Source organism: Narcine bancroftii, chromosome 1 (genome assembly GCF_036971445.1).
Source record: "Narcine bancroftii isolate sNarBan1 chromosome 1, sNarBan1.hap1, whole genome shotgun sequence".
Taxonomy (NCBI): domain Eukaryota; kingdom Metazoa; phylum Chordata; class Chondrichthyes; order Torpediniformes; family Narcinidae; genus Narcine; species Narcine bancroftii.
Window position 1 is genome coordinate 228,559,556 of NC_091469.1, and position 19,353 is coordinate 228,578,908.

Genomic DNA, 19,353 nt, shown 5'->3' on the forward strand with positions numbered 1-19,353 from the left:
CACTCTTTTAGTTCCCTCCTTATTCTCTCTATTCCATTACCTTCCCTTATTAATTCTTGTCTATACTCTCTATGTTTTCCTCTAATTACAGATACTTTCACATATGCCCATTGTCTCTATTCACTCTTATACCTCTTTACCCGCATACATATCAATCGTGGTCATTTTTACCCTCCTTACCCGTCTTCATCCCTCAGTCTATTTTTGTCTTTACCCACATACATATCAATCGTGATAATTTTTGCTCTCATTACCCGTCTTCATCCCTCAGTCTATTTTTGTAATTGTTCTGCAAATTTTCGTGCTTCTTCTGGATCCGAGAATAGTCTGTTTTGTTGTCCTGGAATAAATATTTTCAATACCGCAGGATGCTTCAGTGTAAATTTATATCCTTTCTTCCATAAAATCGCTTTTGCTGCATTGAACTCTTTTCTCTTCTTTAGGAGTTCAAAGCTTATATCTGGATAAATGAAGATTTTTTGCCCTTTATACTCCAGTGGTTTGTTGCCCTCTCTTACTTTTTCCATTGTCTTCTCCAGTACCTTTTCTCTTGTAGTATATCTTAGGAATTTTACTACAATAGATCTTGGTTTTTGTTGTGGTTGTGGTTTAGGGGCCAATGCTCTATGTGCCCTTTCTATTTCCATTTCTTGCTGTAGTTCTGGACATCCTAGGGCCTTAGGGATCCATTCTTTTATAAACTCCCTCATATTCTTGCCTTCTACATCTTCCTTAAGGCCCACTATCTTTATGTTATTTCTTCTGTTATAATTTTCCATTATATCTATTTTTTGGGCTAGTAATTCTTGTGTCTCTTTAGTTTTTTTATTAGATTCCTCCAATTTCTTTTTTAAGTCTTCTACCTCCATTTCTGCTGCTATTGCCCGTTCTTCCATCTTGTCCATTTTTTTCCCCATTTCTGTTAAGGTCATATCCATTTTATTTATTTTCTTTTCTGTGTTGTTTATTCTTCTTCTTAAATCATTGAATTCCTGTGTTTGCCATTCTTTAAATGACTCCATGTATCCTCTAACAAGAGCAAGTACCTCCTTTACCTTGCCTTTCTTTTCTTCTTCTATTTCCCTGTACTCTTCCTCTTCCTCTTCTTCTTCCTCTAGGTTGACCATCTGTTGTTTCTTTGCTGCCCTTTCCTCCTCTTCTTTCTTGTTTCCATTGTCTTCTGTGGTCTCTTCTTGCTGCAGGTGTTCTGCAGCTGTCGTTGCCGGCTGTGGAGATCGACTCCCCAGCTGGTCCCCCCTCCCGTCGGTGTGTTTTTTTTCATGCGCATCGCGCATGCGCGACTCCTCGCGCATGCGCGGTTGCGCACTTTTACTCGGCTCTGTGAGCCATTGTTGTAGTTCTCTTTCTACCGACCTGAGGTAGTGGGGTCTTCTCTCCACAGCGGGCCTCTTCGGACAGGTAAGGCCTTCACCTTTTTCCTCCGTTGTCTTCTCTTCCTCTCTTCTTTCCGTTGATTTTGATTTTTCTCCTTTTGTCTCCATCTTCTTTCCACCTTTATACTCACTTTTCTTTAACTTGTATTTCTGTGCCTTTGTATTTTCTCTTGTTTTTCCCGACTTTTCTGGAGAGGGCTGGAGTTCACCGTCCGGCCACTACTCCATCACGTGACTCCTCCCCTCTTCTAGCCATTGTTGAAGCCATCTGAACACTTCAACATCTATCCCTAGTGACTGAACCTTCCTCACCAACCTTCAATGTGGAACCTTATTGAAAGCCTTACTGAAATCCAAACAGACCACATCTGCTGCTCTACCTTCATCAACCTTTCTAGTCACTTTCTCAAAAAATTCAACAAGGTTTGTCAAACATGACCTTCCCCTCACAAACCCATGTTGGATGTCCCTGATTAATCCCTGCCCTTCTAGAAACTTATACATATCATCCCTAAGAATACTTTCCATTAGTTTACCCACCACCAATGTCAAACTTACTGGCCAATAATTGCTAGGCCTGCACCTGGAGCCCTTTTTAAACAGTGGAACCACGTTTGCAACCCGCCAATCCTGCGGCACCACACCTTCCTCCAGTGGCTTGAAAAATCACTTGTCAGAGCCTCTGCTATTTCCTCCCTGACTTCCCTTAAGGTCCTGGGGAAAATCCTGTCAGGACCTGGAGACTTATTCACCTTTATATGCCTCAGAAGTTCTAACACCCCTTCTTTCCTAATCCCTATCTTTTCTATAACTACCCCTTTTGCTTCAATTATCCTACACAATTCCATATCCCTTTCCCTAATGAATACTGACAAGAAGAATTCATTCAATATCTCCCCCATCTCATTTGGCTCCTCGCACATTCGTCCACTTCGATTATCCAGTGGACCAATTCAATCCTTCTCTCTCCTTTTGCTATTCACATATTTGTAATGATGTTCATAAAAAGCAGGTGTAAAATCAAAAACATTGCTTGAAAATTAAAGTAGAGATATATTCACAGCCCAGGAAATCAATTTTTGGCAAACTAAGTTTATCTTATTTTTTTAAAAAAAGCAATTTATCCTTTATTTGTTTTTATGTTATTTTTCAATTAGCTTCAGGTTGTAACTTTTCATCAAATTATATCTTTAACCAAAATCATTGTTCATTTTCTTGACTGACTGTATTTAACAACTATCTCATCAGTTTGTATTTGGTGCTGATTGCATTGTATGAATTTCTCTCAAAGTATAGATCACATTGATGAACCAACAATTTTTTAAACCATTTTTAAAATTATAATATTGTTGAGCTTTGTGTATTTTGTTGGGAATCTATCCAACCTTCTGAAGTCGGTATCACTTTTTATATTCTGCTTGTGGCAACGTCAAAAATGTCAAGTCAAAAATATGCATTCTACAATTCAGTGTGATGTAGCAATTTAGCATCAAGTACAATTTACTCTAATTTGAACATGCTGAATTGGAATGGAAATGTCTCACTTGGTGATGATCTTAATATTGATTTATTGGGTTGAGACTGTATGTTGACCAACTTAGTGAACTCTCATCTAACAGACTGGACATCTTATGCTTGTTAAAGTCAAAGACGGAGATGAGGAAAAACTGTTTTTCCCAGAGAGTAGCGAATCTGTGGAATTCTCTGCCCAGGGAAACAGTTGAGGCTACTTCATTAAACATTTTTAAGGGTCGGTTAGATATATTTTTGCATAAAAAAATGAATTACGGGACGTGGGGAAAAGGCAGGTAGGTGGAGTTGAGTCAATGATCAAATCAGCCATGATCTTACTGAATGGTGGAGCAGGCTCGACGGGCCGGATGCCAACTCCTGCTCCTATTTCTTATGTCAAGTTCTTGGAAAACTACATTTCTTATCTTTTCTGGTAACGTCATTCAGTTACAGAGTTTGTCTGTTATGGTTTACCATGACAACTACGACTAAATATAATTCTCATTTGTTCATGTGTTAAATGTTTCCATTTTTTTTTCAGACCACCACAAAGATTGTTCAGGTGTAACACTACAGATGACGTTTCTTAAGTAAGTATCCAGACTTGGGCTTTGATGCTTAAGTTTGTATTGTAAAATCAGTAATGCAATATTATCTTCCACCTCATCAAAAAAAATCAAATCCGCGTTCCAAGCCCAATTTTTATAAAAAATTTGACTCACTTCCCTTTTGTTTTGCTCATACCTTTCCCAGAAGAGATTCCAATGATCCACAAATCTGGACCCCCTACCTCCTGCAACTTTTGAGCTGCACATTCATCTGGCCATATCTTCCTGCTATTACCCTCCCTGGCATGTGGCACAACCCATTACAACCCACAGAGATTACTAGCCTTGAGGTTCTGCTTTTGAGTTTTCCTTTCTTCCCACTTTTCAGGACCTCATCCCTTTTCCTATCGACGTTGTTGGTACCAGTTTGTACCACGACTGCTGGCTGCTCACCCTTCCTCTCAATGGTGGTGTGAACTCAATCCGAGGTACCTCTGACTCTGGCACTTGGGAGGGAACATACCATCTGAGGGTCTCGATTTCTTCCACAGAATCTTCTGCCAGTTCCCCTAACCAATGAATCCCCATCACTATCATTCTCCTCTTCCCCCCCCACCCCCACCCTTCTGAGCCCCAGTGCCAGACAGGGCGAGAGGTTGCTGTGGCTTTCCGTGGTAGGTTGTTTCCCCCACCTGCCCCCATCAGTTCCCATAGTGGTACACACTAGTTATTGAGAGGAAAGACCACAGGGGTGTCCTGCACTGATTGCCTGTTCCCTATCCCTCTCCTGATGGCAGCTCATCGACCTGGCTCTTGCATCCTCGTTGTGACTGCCTCCTTGTAATCTATCACCCCCCTCAGCCTCACGAAGGATGCAGAATTCACGCAGCTTCAGCTCCCGTTCCCTCATGAAGTTCTCGGAAGGGAAGTCATCAGGGAGACTAGAGGTCTCCCTCATTTCCCACACCCTGCCAGTGGAGCATACTACTCCCCTGGCTGCCAATCGCACAGCTCGAACCTTTGCAGTAAGAAAGAAAAAGACTGTAACTGAATGGAAATAAGTAAAATCTGAGGATGTGAGAAATATGAAATAAATATAAAATGTTAAAAATACAGCAAGTCATGGGTGGAAGAAGTAGAGTTGACATTTGGCTCCAAAGAACAATCAGAACTGAGAAAATAATTTTGTCTGAAGTTGCAGAGAGGATGGGGAGGGATGGGCAGAATCAAAGGAATATCTCTCACACGGGAGGAAGTGTTGTCGGTGGTGATGAGATGTTAATTAACTCATCTCATTGATAGATTACCCGAAGAGCAAACAAACGAAGGTGGAGAGATATAAATTGTGAGGTGTGGGTCAGAGCTTATGAGAGAAATGCCCAGCTGATCATGCACTGTCCATCGAGAGAAAACAAACCGACTTGATATGACAACTGTTATCTCGGAAATTGAATTAATTCTGTGCGAGATAAATGAATTCATGTTGTAATGAAAATAAATGCAGTGATTCCCCCCATACATCAGTGTTCTTACAAGTGAATGCTATATATTATGAGCCAGATATATTTTGAAAGTAGAATTAGGAAAGCATAAGGCAGGTATAGCCTGTCTTTATATTTAATCATGTAATCTTGCTAATAGTCCATTCTTAATGGTGACAGAAAGATATATAATGATGTTTCAACCAAAGATGTCAGTTAATTGCAAGACAATCATTTCAGAGGTTGGGTTGACTGCAAAAGCTTATGTTTCTATTGATTTCATTGTAAAAACTGCCAAGTTCAGAGAGCTCTGCTAGCATTTAAAATGTAATGTCCAGAAAAAGATTTCATGATTCAATGCTGGTTTGTGAATTGTTGCAGCAATGTTGCCTGATGCTTTAACCTATCAATTACAGCAGAAACTCCTGCTCATTCACCTTAATACTGTTCAGTTACATTTGAAAGGTTACAAAATTATCTGTTCTAATTATTTTTATGGCTATCAGTGATCTTATTGCGTAAAAATATATAGTCAGGGGTGAAACTGTTAAATTTGGTTTGTTTGTTTTCACTTTGAAGGATGAGTTGCTGTAAAAATCTGAGTCCAAGATCATATGTTTAAGTTGTAGATGGAATAAGATTGATGTCTGCGAGCACTTCCCAATTTCTTTTTCTCTCCAGACAGCCTTTGATTGCTGGCATATATCTCCTCATGTCGAACAGTGCTGTGATACCACCAAATGAGGAAGGTGAGCTTTTGCTGTATAATGATGCTGTTTTTTTTGCATAGATTCGAAATATTATCTTGTAAAAGTTTAAATAACATGGAAGATAAAAGAAAGTTTTTTTTGTTGTACCAACCACTAATATTTAATTTAACAGTAGGAGGCCCTTCCTTCCCAATGAACCTGTGGTGCCCAAATAACCTAACAACCCTGTACGTTTTGGAGGGTGGGAGGAAACCAGAGAATACCAATCAGCATCAAATTCGAACCCAGGTTGCTGACGCTGTTACCACTACACCAGTGATTCTCAGTCTCTTTTTTTTTTTCCCCACTCACATACCACCTGAAGTAATCTCTTACTAGCCATGGGATGCCCTAATGGAAAGACCACAGTCTGTCTGGGTTGGAAATAGAACATCGAGCACTGGCGCACCTCAGGGCTGTGTGCTCAGCCCATTCCTGGTCACGCTGCTGACCCACGACTGCGGCGACACCAGATCCAACTTCAACAGTCATCAAGTTTGCAGTTAACAAGATAGTCGTCGGCCTCATAAGCAACAACAATGACGCGGACTACAGAGAAGAGGTGGAAAATCTCGTGAAATGATGTGAGAATAACAACCCGAGTCTCAACGTGGACAAAACGAATGAGATGATAATGGACATCAGGAGGACCAGGAACAAGTGCCCTCCGCTGCACATGAAATGCTCGATAGTAGAGAGAGTGGAGAGTACCAAGTTCCTTGGAGTCCACTTCAGAAGTGACCTATCCTGAACACACATCTCCTCACTTGTCAGAAAGGCGCAACAGTGACTGTACTTCCTGAGAAAACTGAGGCAGGCAAGGCAACTGGTCACCTTCATGTCAACCATCTACAGGAGCTCTATTGAGATCATCCTGGCCGGCTGCATCACAGTGTGGTACAGCTGCTGGAGAGCATCAGACCGGAGATCAATTGACAGGACCATAAAGTGCGGCAGAGAGGATCATTGAGGTTTCCCTTCCCCCATCGATGTGATTTACCAGGATCTTTGTCTAAAGAGGGTATATAAAATCATTGAGGACCCCTACCACCTTACACACAGCTTCTTCCAGCTACTCCAATTGGGAAATAGATACAGGAGTGTCAGAGCCAGAACCACCAGACTGAGAAACCGCTTCTTCCCTTGGGCCATGAGACTGCTGGACGACTGACGAATTTGTTCACGCAAGCCCTCTGTGACGCGACTATTTATTTAACAATAATATTTATTTATTTTAATATTGGGGAAAAAAAGCACTGGGCATATGTATTGTCTGTATGTACGCATGTTGGGTGGAGGAAAAACCCAACACCCAACCCCAACCAACCAATTTTCCCTTGCAACCGCTGCAATCGTGTCTGCCTGTCCCGCATCGGACTGGTCAGCCACAAACGAGCCTGCAGCTGACGTGGACTTTTTTACCCCCTCCATAAATCTTCGTCCGCGAAGCCAAGCCAAAGAATGTACGCATGTTAATAGTATTTTGCACCAAGGACCAGAGGACTCTGTTTCATCAAGTAAAATCAGATGATAAATAAACTTGAATTTTCTCAAGTAAAGAAACCAGAACTGCACACACTGCTCTAGATGTGGCCTTTCCAATAACCTGCACAGTTGTAGCAGAGCCTCCCTGCTCTTATATTCAGTTCCTCTAGTGATGAAGGTCAACATTTCATTTGCCTTCTTGACTACTTGTTGCAAACCAACCTTTTGTGTCTCATCTACAAACACTCCCAGGTGTCTGTACAACAGAATGCTGCAATCTTTCACCTTTTAAATAATAATGCAATGAAATTGGATTCTCCCCAGATGTTCCATTTTCCTCCCACATCCAAAAAGTGTGAGGATTGGCTGATTAAATAGCCAATAAATAAGTGGGTGGCGGGAACACAAGGGCAATGGATGGGCATGTGAGAGAGCAAAAGAGACTGATGAGAATGGTCCAAAAGCAGACATCGACTCGATGGGCTGAATGGCCTTGTATTTCTTAAATATATGTGAAGAAATGAAAGACATCATCTAAACGACCTCTCCTGCTAGCGGTGGAACTTTCCATCAACCCGATTTATTTACAGCTCCTCGAGCAGAAGATTCCAAACATGTATGATTCTCGAGTGAAGCTATTTTAGTTATTAGGGTCCTATTTAAAGATGTACAAATAAAGATTTAACCATGATGACCTATAAAGTCACAATAAAATTAAATTTCTGATCTGACTTATCAGGCTATTTGATAATTTGATGCATTTGATCAGTTGTAATGTTTAATGATCTCATGAAATTGAATTGGCCTAATTTATATATATATTTATATATTTATTCAGAGTTAATACTTGATCTAAATTTAATATGCTTTCATATTTAAAGGTGGGGGATACAGTTTCATGCTTTCCATGATTTTGTCACAATAACACTCTGATCCTCATTTTTCCTCAAGCGTATTAATTTTCAAAGAAGTTGGTTTTTTATTCCATTTATAAAAAATGTTGAAACATGATTAAATTAACCGTGTTCTTAATTGAATTGTGACTAATTGCAAAACATTTGAAAATAAAATGCCCTATGATGTTCTGATTTCCTGTGGCATTTGTAGGTCAAAGCATCTAAAATACAATTGGAAAATTCAGAGTTGTAGTTGGTACAGATAAAATCGGTTAACTTTGAATTTAATGGATTATAATTAAGCATTTCGATGAAAGATTACCAAAATACTTATTTGGTGCCTGATTCTACAAATAGTGCCTGAACTGCTGAGCTTTTGAAGCATTTCTGCTACTATTACAAAATGCTGGATCTTGCGTGTGTGCTCTTTGAAATGAAAGGGAAATGAATTGACAGAGAGAGTTAGTGAAACACGTAAGTCTGCAGTCGCTGTGATTGTAGATGGGCCTCACCTTTCCTCTCACCTTTGGTTTGTTGGCCTGAGCTCCTCCTCTTCCCAGCCCTTTTATTCAGGCACCTGCCTGCTTTTTTTTACTCATATCTTGAAGGAAGGCATATGTTGATTTTATATATAGTTTTTATTGGCATAGCGGTTAGCACAATGCCTTTACAGCACCAGCTATTGGGACTGGGGTTCGAATCCCACACTGTCTAAGGAGTTTGTATTTTCCCCACATGTCTGCGTAGGTTTTCCCTGGGGGCTCTGGTTTCCTCTGACCGTTCGAAACGTACCGGGGGTTGTAGGTTAATTGGGTGGCACGGACTCATGGGCCAAAATGGCTTGTTACCGTGCCATATGTCTAAATTTATAATATGTTTGCCTCCTATGGATGCTGTTAAGCCTGCTGAATTCCTCCAGGATTACTTAAAGTAAGAGTGAGAAAAATGATTTACATAAATCATTTTTGTTCCTGTTCAGTTTTCTCTATGTAGTTCCTCATATTTTACTGCTACATTTATCTGCATGCAGTGTTTTAAAATAATACAATAGATGTGGAGAGCAGGGAGAAAGGGAGAATGCTTAAAGAGTTGAATGAAGCCTTTCAAAAATAGTCTGATGGTTTAGGTGGCAGTTGAGTTGATTTTTTGTTGTCCTGTAATGCTTGTTTCCTGTTTTTATTTTGCAGTTGTAAATGCAGATGTTGCCTGTTTATACACACAGGCCACCATACACCCATTTGCCTTTAGGACACACACTCATCAATTAGGTAAGAAGGTGTAATCTCTGATATTTGAGTTCTTAAATAACTGCAAAAGCTTCTAAAAATAAGAATGCTTGAAATCTGAAGTCTTGTCTTTTTAAATTATCAATTAATCCTCCTTCATGGCAAGGAGAAGATAAAGTGCCTTTTCTCGCTATCGGCTGCTTGATCTCGGGGGGGTGAGGGGGTGAATAGGAAGAACATAAAATGATCTTGTCTTAAAGCAAAATCTTCCATTTGAAAACTTGATTAGTTTTTAAAAATCCAATTGAGCTTGCTGTTTGACTCCATCCTGTTGATCATGATGTATGAATTGAGTTTTCACAGAAAATTTATTTCTATTTTGATATTTTAGAACATTTAACTTTTTTTTCTTCCTGCTCCTTATAATCAATTCTGTCTTGGATATGGTTTTGTGCTCATTTGAAGCACAAATTTGAATAGTCTGACCAAATCCTGTTCTCAACAAATGCATCTGGGGTTTATATGTGGCACTTTTATATTCTAGCCAGATTGATCATGGCAGTAATTAATGCAAACATCCCACAAAAAAATAGTCCTTTTTGGATTAAATTGTGCAAAGTTTAGCATCTGTCACAGCTTTTCTAAAATCTGCTATTTGTTGTTGAAGAGTTTATTTTTGATTTTAAAATAGCTGCTAGTATCTTTGTCCAATGTTTTTGTCTGAAAGCTAAGTATAATAGATGGATAGGCTGATCATAAGAACAGTGTTGAAAAACAAAATGATAACTTGCGTAAACATATTTCCCAAAGGGCTTGCTATGTGATTATGTGAAGTAGATTATTCAAATCAGCTGGAATGTAAATTGCTGTGAGGATCAGAGATTTAAAGACCGAGGCATTATTTCACGATCTTTGAACAGCATATGCTCTTAGACAATTAAGGTTTGCAGGTAGTTTCCTTGAGAAAAGTAGGGGAGCTGAAAATTTACTGTGGACAGAATTGACACCATGGAGCAGAGAGCTGGAGAATGCATTTGGAAATGATGGCTCTTAGGATCCATAATGCTGCCAGAACATGCTTGTCAGGAATCTCAATCGTTGACTCTGCCAGGACAAGAACTCATCAGGCCGTTGCTGATGGATGTTCATTCTCCTGGGGTGCTGGACAGAGAGGTATTCCACCACCAAACACTAAATTTTCTACCTCTGTTTCAGGTGCTCAGTGGGAACAATATCTTCAGCCATCTTCCCCAATATCCCTCTGCAATAGTGTTAATTTTGTCAGCCATGCTGTGAAAGCTTTACAAATGGAAATTATTATTGTTTAAAGAAGTGAATATGTGGAAGAAATCCAAGTGCAGAATTATTATTTGCAGAGGCTGAAACAAATATATGATTGCTGAATTCACATCTCATTAGGCTCTGCAGATAACCATAATAGAATGGAATTTAGAAAAGGTGAAAGACATATATTTAGAGATAAATTATTTGTGAATAAAAATGCTATAGCTCTATGGAAAGGGAGCGTTAATAGTCAATAGAAAATAATAATGAATAATCATTAATATCCCTCCCTTTATGCAGCAATTTAAACATTTTAGCATTGTCCCATGATTACTTTGCCATTAACAATGTCATTTTCTGACAGATTCACATATTGGCCAATTCAACAGCAATTTAAAAATTGCTGATAAAGATGCTACAGTTTCAAAATTACTTGATTGTCTTTAACACCCCAACACATCCCAATATTCGCTTAACCTTTTTTTCAGTTTTCACTAGGTATATGAAAAGAATACATCCCTGTTCAAGTCTATTGTTGTTTTGAAATTTATTTCAATTAAAAAGTAGAAAAATAGTATATTGGTGTGACAACACGTTTGATTGCACATCAAGAAATGCCGTTTGTAATTTCCTGAACTTTGTTGATTTCCAGTAATAACTTTTTAAGTGCAATCATATTTCAGTTCATTTTCAATAAATTACAAATATAAAGCATTCGCTATTGATTTCTATAACCTTAGGTCAGGTGGTTAGTGGCTACAGAGTAAGAGATGGGAAATGGACATTAATTGGTCGACAGAGTCCACAGTTGCCTCAGGTATGTTTGCTTTTAAATTGGTCATCATCTCAAAGTAAGGAATTGTCTTTCTGGGCTGAAATGTGAAGATGTGGTGGAATTTGGAATTCTCTCACAAAGAATACTGAGGAGGCCTGGTCATGATTCAAGATTTTCAAGAAAGAGATGTTAGATATTAAGGGAATCAAGAGATATGGGTTTGGTACTTGAAAGTGTCTCTGAGCTAAAACATTTCCCTTGATCTTGGAGAGAGGTAGGCAGGCATGAGGGGCTAAATAACCTATTTATTGCGTTCATGTTACCTTTGGATATTGACTGAAATCTTGTTTGAGTGTGACCTATTGGAGAGTGCCCACTTGGCATGCCTTTCTCTTCACTTTTAACCAAATATTTTCACCTTTTAATGGCTGAAATTAAGACGATGAAGACATTGAATGAACTGGTTTTCTTTCCCTTTTTAAAAAATTTTAGAATTAAATTTAGACATATAATACAATATCAGGCCATTTCAGCTCACAAAATTGAGGAGATTTAAGGATTGAGTTTGGAGGTCTACAGAATGGTGGTAAAATAATTTCAGAATAAATGGTGAGGGAACAAAAGACTGGATTTAGAAAATGAGAAATTAGAAGGACAAAATGCACAGGTATATACATCTCTAATAGCTTTCAATCACAAGGAATGGTACTGCACAGTTGTGTCCAAGCTAGAGGTTAATTACTCTTGGAAAACATAGATCATAAGAAATTTGCTTCTGCTCCTAATATTTTGCAACAAGTTTGAGTTTTTTTGAAATGATCTTGCTATCTTAGGGTTGTTGCAAGACAGTGGTGTGATTAAAAGGTATTTTTGTCCTTTAAAAAACGGCATTGAAAATTCTGAATGAAATTGTTTTGGAGTTTCCTGTTTGTGTTCTTCTCAGGCTTTTTATCATATGGAAAAGCCAATGGATATCAAATACGGTGACACAATCACAGCCAGATGTGTTTTCACAGGCAAAGGAAGGACAACTGTTACACGGATTGGGTATGTCATCTCAAATTGAATAATTTAATATGGGGATTAAGATTTTTAAAAGCAAGTAGAGAACTTTCTTTGGGCAGGGAGGAGAACGATGGAAAAAAAAAGCAAAAAGTTAAACATGTTCTGTGATATGACACGCAGAGGTGATTAAATGGGGGAAAAAAATGGATGTATTTGAGTACATTTAACTCGCCTTCAGATACATCCTTCCTCCAATTGCACGTCAGGAAGAACGAACTGCATTTTCAACAACTGTGTTGAACCATTGTATAGAGATAGATAGAGTCATCCTTGCACTGGTGCCATTCACCTTGTCTAGTAATCAATGTTGAACAATGTGCAGCAAATTATCATGATTTTTTATGGCATCCATCTTAAAAATATTCAATAATTTTAATTCCACTTCTTTGAGCAAGAAGGGTTCAAAGATTCCCATGGAAAAAACCCATCTCATCTCTGCCTAAAATGGATGATTTTCTACTTTTTAAACAAGCATCCCTATTTCTAGATTCTCTCCCAAAGGCAAGCATTTTCACCAACTGTCAAAATACTGAAGAATCTTTTAGTTTTCAATTAAAACCTCTTCCATTGTGCTCAAAGGAAGCACAGCCCAAAGTCATGCTGGTTGGTAGATTTATTGGCTGTTGCAAAGTATCCTTTGAGTAGGAAAATAAAGATCGAGTTTATTGTTATATGTAGTGAGGAGTAGTGAGAAAGTCTGTATTGCGGGAAGTCCAGCTAGTCAAACCATATTTAATACAGCAAGTAAAACTCAGTATAGAGTGCAGATCACAGAGAGAAGGAGAGAGAGAGATCTGTCAGTATGAACCAAAGGCAACACTTTATTCCTGGTGCAAGCTGTTGTGATAGAGTGCTAGTGGGAGTCAGAGACTAGTTTGTTGCAGCTTAGGTGGATTCAAGATGGATGCCTCCATGTGGTCATGAGCATTATAGCTAATAGAGTATAGTTGCTTTAAAAGAATTCAAGTTTATTTATTACAATAAAAGAAGCATCACATAGTGCCAGGAGTGTAAGAAGCACCCAAAGTGTACAGAGAGTGTATCAGTTGTTATCAGCAGAGAGATGGAGAGTGTAAAGATGCCTGATGCTCTAAATTGGACCGGAAATCAAATATCACACGAGTAGAAGCTGTTCAAAGATTCATGCTGTACCTGCAAGCCATTGGACCTGAATGCAAACCTGATACACTGAAGATTGCATTGCCACTTAACTGTGGCATGACCTCAAGCACTCGAGGTTTCAATACAATTGTTTTTGCCAAGACAGAAGACCAAGGCAAGTTCAACTTGGTTATCGAAATGTTTGATGAACATTTTTCACCAAACAAAATTGAAACTTTCGAGAGGTTTTGCTTGAGCACGCAGCTGCAGGGAGATAACTTTTGTACTTTTTTAACAGACTTGAAATTAAAAACAAGAACGTGCAATTATGGATCGCTGCAAGATTCAATGATCTGTGATCAAATTGTGTTCAGGATTCAAGAAAGTGAGAGAGAGGTTGCTGTGAGAGACAGAACTTGCCTCAGCTGGAGCTGTGAAGATATGCCATACCAGTGAATTAGTTCTGTAGCATGCAAAAAGGTTTGGTGAGAGTGCAAAATCCAGTGAAAGTGAAAGCATAATCATAGCTACAGTGTTGGGACACAATCAAAAACAAAATTCGAGATATAGGAAACAACAAAAAAATGGGGAGACATTCAAGTGCAAACAATGTGCCACTCAGCATGGACCAAAATAATGCCCAGCGTATGGAAAAGTCTGTAATAAGTGCAAAGGGCAGAATCACTATTCAAAGCAATGTTTTTCCAAGGGGAAACAAAACAAAAGTGAAAGCATGCACACAGTACATACTATAGAAGAAACTGCTCTCAGTGACACACTTTTTGTTAGCAATCTATTACAAAAGGATTCTAAACCAATTCACTGAACAGCCAAGCTTTAACAGAGTTGAGCAGGTTAAGTGGACTATATCATTGCATACAAATGGAATAGATATTCCTTTCAAGCTGGACACAGAGGTAAAGGTCAATTTGATCTGTGAGTGTGACATCTATGTACTGCTCAAGGCCTACAATGGAAAGAACAGTGACACGACAGACGTGAATCTCCACATGAATATGATCATGAATCTCTTCCCATATCTGACATGAAGTCCAAGCAGATCACAGCAGAAACAGAAAAGGACACAGTTCTACAGAAGACCAACAAGAATCTGAATGAAGGGTGGTCGAGAGGTGAATGTCAGCCATACCACAACATCAGAGTTGAGCTGAGTGTTGTCAATGTGCTTCTACTCAGACAGTGCAGAATTATCATTCCTCAATCACAGCAACATGCTGAAAAGATTGCATGAGGGGAAACTTGAAATGGAAAAATGTAAGAGTAGGGCTCGAACTGCTGTTTATTGGCCAGAGATAACTACTGACATAGTGTCCAGCTGTGAGACCTGTTTGAAACATTGCACAAAGCAGGCAAAGGAACCCATAATAATAACTGACAAACCAGCAGAACCATGGCAGAAAGTTTGGACTGATCTGTTCCACATGGATGGAAATAATTACTTGCTGGTTATTGATTATCTATCGAACTATCCTGACATTGCGCTGCTTTCTAATATGCCTGCTGCTTGTGTGATCAAATATATGAAATTGATCTTAACAAGACATGGAATTCCTCAAAATGTCTACAGTGACAATGGACTATGCTACCATTGTAGAGAATTCCAGAACTTTGCAGAAGAGAATGATTTTCAACATGTGACTTCAAGTCATCTGCATCCACAGTCAAATGGCAAAGCAGAGAAAGGAGTTCACATAGTTAAGCAGTTGCTCAAGAAAGCACAAGACAGCGGGTTAGATCCGTATCTAGCTCTATCGAGTTACAGAGCATTGCCTCTTGAATATGGCATGTCACCCACTGAGCTTCTGATGAAACATAGACTACGCACCACACTTCCCGACTCTGCAGACCCAAACAAGAACAGAGATGTCAAAGATGTTGAATGGATATAAAAATGTCTGCAAAGGAGACAAAAACCAAACTATGACAAGTCAGCAAGAAGCTTAGGACCACTGTCACCACATGACACAGTGAGACTCAGAGATTCCAACACCTGGGATAAGAAGGTAATTGTTCTGGAGGAAGTAAATTCAAGATCCTACATGGTCAGAACAGAGGAGGGTCAAATACTGAGGACGAATCGAAAGAGCCTGCTGAAAACACCAAATCTAGAAAATCCAGCTTGCACAACAACAGAGGTAACACCATCAGTGGACCAGCAAAGCCGAAACAAGCACCTGTGTTAAGAAGATCCACACTTGTTATCAACGCATCTGACAGGCTGAATCTCTAAAAGAAAAAGAACTGCATATTTGAAAAGTTTGTGCTGCCAATGCTTGTGTTTACATTTATGTTGAACTTTAAATTGAAATCAATACTGTATTAGTGTATCATGTTGTAATATTAAACATCTCAAAGAAAGGAGATGTAGTGATAGAGTGCTAGTGATTCTCCGACCAAACAAGGAAATCGGAGACTAGTTTGTTACAGATCGGGTGGGATTCAAGATGGATGCCTCCACACAGACATAAGTTCAATAGCTAATCAAGTATAGTTCATTGAAAAGAACCCAAATTTCTTTATCACAATAAAAGAGCCATCACACAGGGTTCATTCAGGAGTCTGGTAAAGGCGGAAAAGAACTGTCCCTAAATTTAGTGGTGCTTGATCTCACATTCATGGCTCTTCTTCCTGACTGGAGGAGAGGAGGGGGTGAAAAAGTGTGGCCAGAATGAAAAGTCTTTTCCAAAGCAGCAGGAAATGACAGTAGATAGTCATGTGAGAGAGAACAAGTTGCAGGGAATGAAGTGGAGGAATGGGATTACTGTGACGTTGACCTAGTGAATGGGCCAAGTTTTCTCATGCTGCATAAGGAAATATGAAGAATCATTTGTATCCGTAAGGCAAGCAAGTCTTCATGTTGTTGTAGAACAGTGTAATTGGATGGAAATACAAGAAACTGCAGATGTTGGAATCTAGAGAAAACAAACAAACAGACCTGAAGCAGGGTTTAGACCCGAAACATCGACTGATAATTTCCTTCCGTGGATGTGTTCTGGCCTGCTGTATTCCTCCCGCAGTTTGTTTTACACGTGGATGGAAGCTTTCTGGTCAATATGTGCTGATAAGTCCCTCTATAGTCATGGGTACGCGTTTACATTGCAAGAAAACAGTGTAGATGTGGCATTACATAAGGTCCCAGTGTCGAAACTGTTAAGTATTAGTCAGTGGCTCCACTTTATACATGCACACAATGAAAATGGTTATGAATTTCTTCCCATACAAATATGTACAATGTACATCTGTAGCAAAATTATTACTAGGTGCAGGCAAACAGATACATTTTGTGTAACATACTACAGTACATTAAATTACCCCAGGATGGAAAAAAAAATAAAGACATATTCACTCTTACAGTTAATGCAAGAAAAAAAGTGACATTTCAATAGTGGAGAAAAGTCTTTTTGTGGTCCCAAAGTGGTCATAGTAGGTTTATTTTTTTAAATCTAAAAACTACCTTCAAATATGGACAAATTAAAAATAATTACTGCACAGCTTTAATCAAAAACTGTAATTTCTGTTAAATATTGATGATTTAAAAATTTATGAACATTTTGAATGGGGGAAAAAAAAGATTCTGAAATTGATTGGCAATGGTTAATCTAAAAATGCCCCAGCAGTATTCTTGCCAGCTTGAAAGTGAATTTAATTGCTGTTTGAAAGATTTCAGTAACATCGTTTATCAGACGGGCTCGATACATTTTTGTTCCTTTCACATTATTCATACGCTGTTGTTCATTGAAGGGCTCCTGCCATTAGCAAATAATATTTAATTTATGGCTCTTTGTTGTGTGCCAGGAATAATTAGTAATAGCAGCACTGTAGGTTCCTGTTAAAGCTGCGGAGGTGGATTGTTTGTTTCTTGGAAAAGTACGTCATTGATGACTTTCATTTTGCTACATACTGCATTCACTTATTCACCATGGCAACAATGATGACATGCTATCTGCTTTGAGCAAAGAGAAGAGATAAGTAAGATAACAGCTGAAAGGAGCAAGTCACTTAGTCACCTCAGCTGTTCGATGTTCTCCACGTTCTGTCAGGATCTGAATTCTGGCCAAATGCGAGAATTGTTTGTTGAACTAAATTGTGTGGTACCTACTTGAGCAAAATGCACTGGTAACAGGAGCACCAATAAACACCAGGCAATGATGTTTAAGCACATGTACACACTGCTAAACACTTCCAGACGGGCAACCAACCAACAAGCTGAATCAAGGTTGGAAATCAGAAATAAACTCAAAAAATGCTATGGAGACCATTGTTGGTTATGAAGAGAATAGTTATGGAGCAACCCGCCTTATAAAACATTCACAATCGCATTGCACATTTTCATCTTGCCTTTTTTGACATGAAAAGAAACTGGGTTCAAAATGAATGGAAGTGAACTCGTTTTACTTAAAAGCAGTTTTTATTTCCCTGGTAGTCTTTCGTGGAAAAGATGATGTAATGCCCAAGTAGGTATCCATTAGCATCAGCCACGAAATAGATTTTACTTTGGCAGTTCAGATTTATATATAAGTTGTAGAAAATGTAATGAGGTAAAATTGCAGTGAGGGAAGAAGGCACCTAGAACTTGTAAGCTGAAGTGACAGTGTTTCCATTAAATAGATCGAAGACTTCAGAAATGAACAGGACAAAGAGAGTAACAATGACAAAATAGAGTGAGTGAAATCAATGGAGGTGGTACCCCTCTAATCCGGCAACTCCCCTGGTCTGGCATGTTTTGAATCTGCTGCCATTAGTTTGTGGATCTGCCATCAAGGACGGTGCTGTTAGCAGCACTAAGGTGCCATGTGCTTTGGTGATAGAGTCCTTTTAATTTTTTATATTCAGCTGTATTTTATGCCTTCACTGCCGTTCAAAAGGCCAAACGGCGCTGAAGCTGGTGCAAGTGCTAATAAGCGTAAGCATAAATCATTATCTATGCTTGAACAGGTGGAGTTACTGAAAAAATTAGATAAGGGAACTTCTGTAAAGGCTTCGTGTGAGTACTTTTGGATCGGATCGTCAACTGTGTATGACTTAAAGAAACAAAAGGAGCAGATTTTTATGGTTTTTTTTGCTGAAAATGAAAGCCAGAAAAGTTTAAAGATTTGGAAAAGTTTGAAAGGTGTCCAGAGTATAGAATTAGACAGTGCCGTTTAAAGTGGTTTAAGCTGTGACATAATGAAGGTTGAAGCATTTCTGGGGAGATGCTTATGGAGCAGGACAGATTTTTTTTATATAGAGAACTAAAGCTAGGCTATGACTGTGAATATTCACAAGGATGTCTATGCAAGATGAAGTGGAGACATGGAACTTCAGTACATAGTCTGTACAGTGAAAAGCATAGTGATGATACGGAAGTGGTGACAAAGTACCAGAAGCAAGCTACATTGCAATAGTGGTTGAAAAAGATCATTAATAACACTGCCAAGGCTCCTTCCAGCATAGAAAATTCACTTCCCTGCACCTCCTGTCCCCCTGATGTGCAAGTACCTACTGATCATGGAGACCCTGGTGACCTTACATCCCCTGGAGACACTGCTGACCATGAGGACCTTGATGTACTTCTGATGTAATCTGAGCTACAGGTAGATTAGTTTTGGTTTTAGGCTTCATATTACATTAGGGCAGCATGGTTGGCATAACAGTTAGTGCAATGCTTTTACAGCGCCAGCGATCAGGACCTGGATTCACATCCCGCGCTGTCTGTTTGGTCAATTACTGTTTTCCGGCATTATCTGTGGTCTGGCAATAGCCAGGTCCTAACAGTTGCCAAATTAAAGAAGCACAACCTGTATTATGTATAGAATTATTGGATTCCATTTGAAAGA

At 39.0% G+C, this 19,353-nt stretch overlaps 1 protein-coding gene across 4 annotated transcripts in view; it reads left to right on the forward strand.

Moving 5' to 3' along the window:
• The window catches only part of pam (peptidylglycine alpha-amidating monooxygenase), a 213,904-nt gene that overhangs the window by 126,381 nt on the left and 68,170 nt on the right, over nt 1-19,353 (forward strand). For all 4 annotated transcript variants that reach the window (XM_069892414.1, XM_069892415.1, XM_069892417.1 and 1 more), the window contains exons 8-12: nt 3,448-3,496; nt 5,617-5,684; nt 9,253-9,333; nt 11,316-11,392; nt 12,294-12,397. In XM_069892414.1, coding sequence (XP_069748515.1) covers nt 3,448-3,496; nt 5,617-5,684; nt 9,253-9,333; nt 11,316-11,392; nt 12,294-12,397 — 379 coding nt within the window. The remainder of the gene's footprint in view (nt 1-3,447; nt 3,497-5,616; nt 5,685-9,252; nt 9,334-11,315; nt 11,393-12,293; nt 12,398-19,353) is intronic.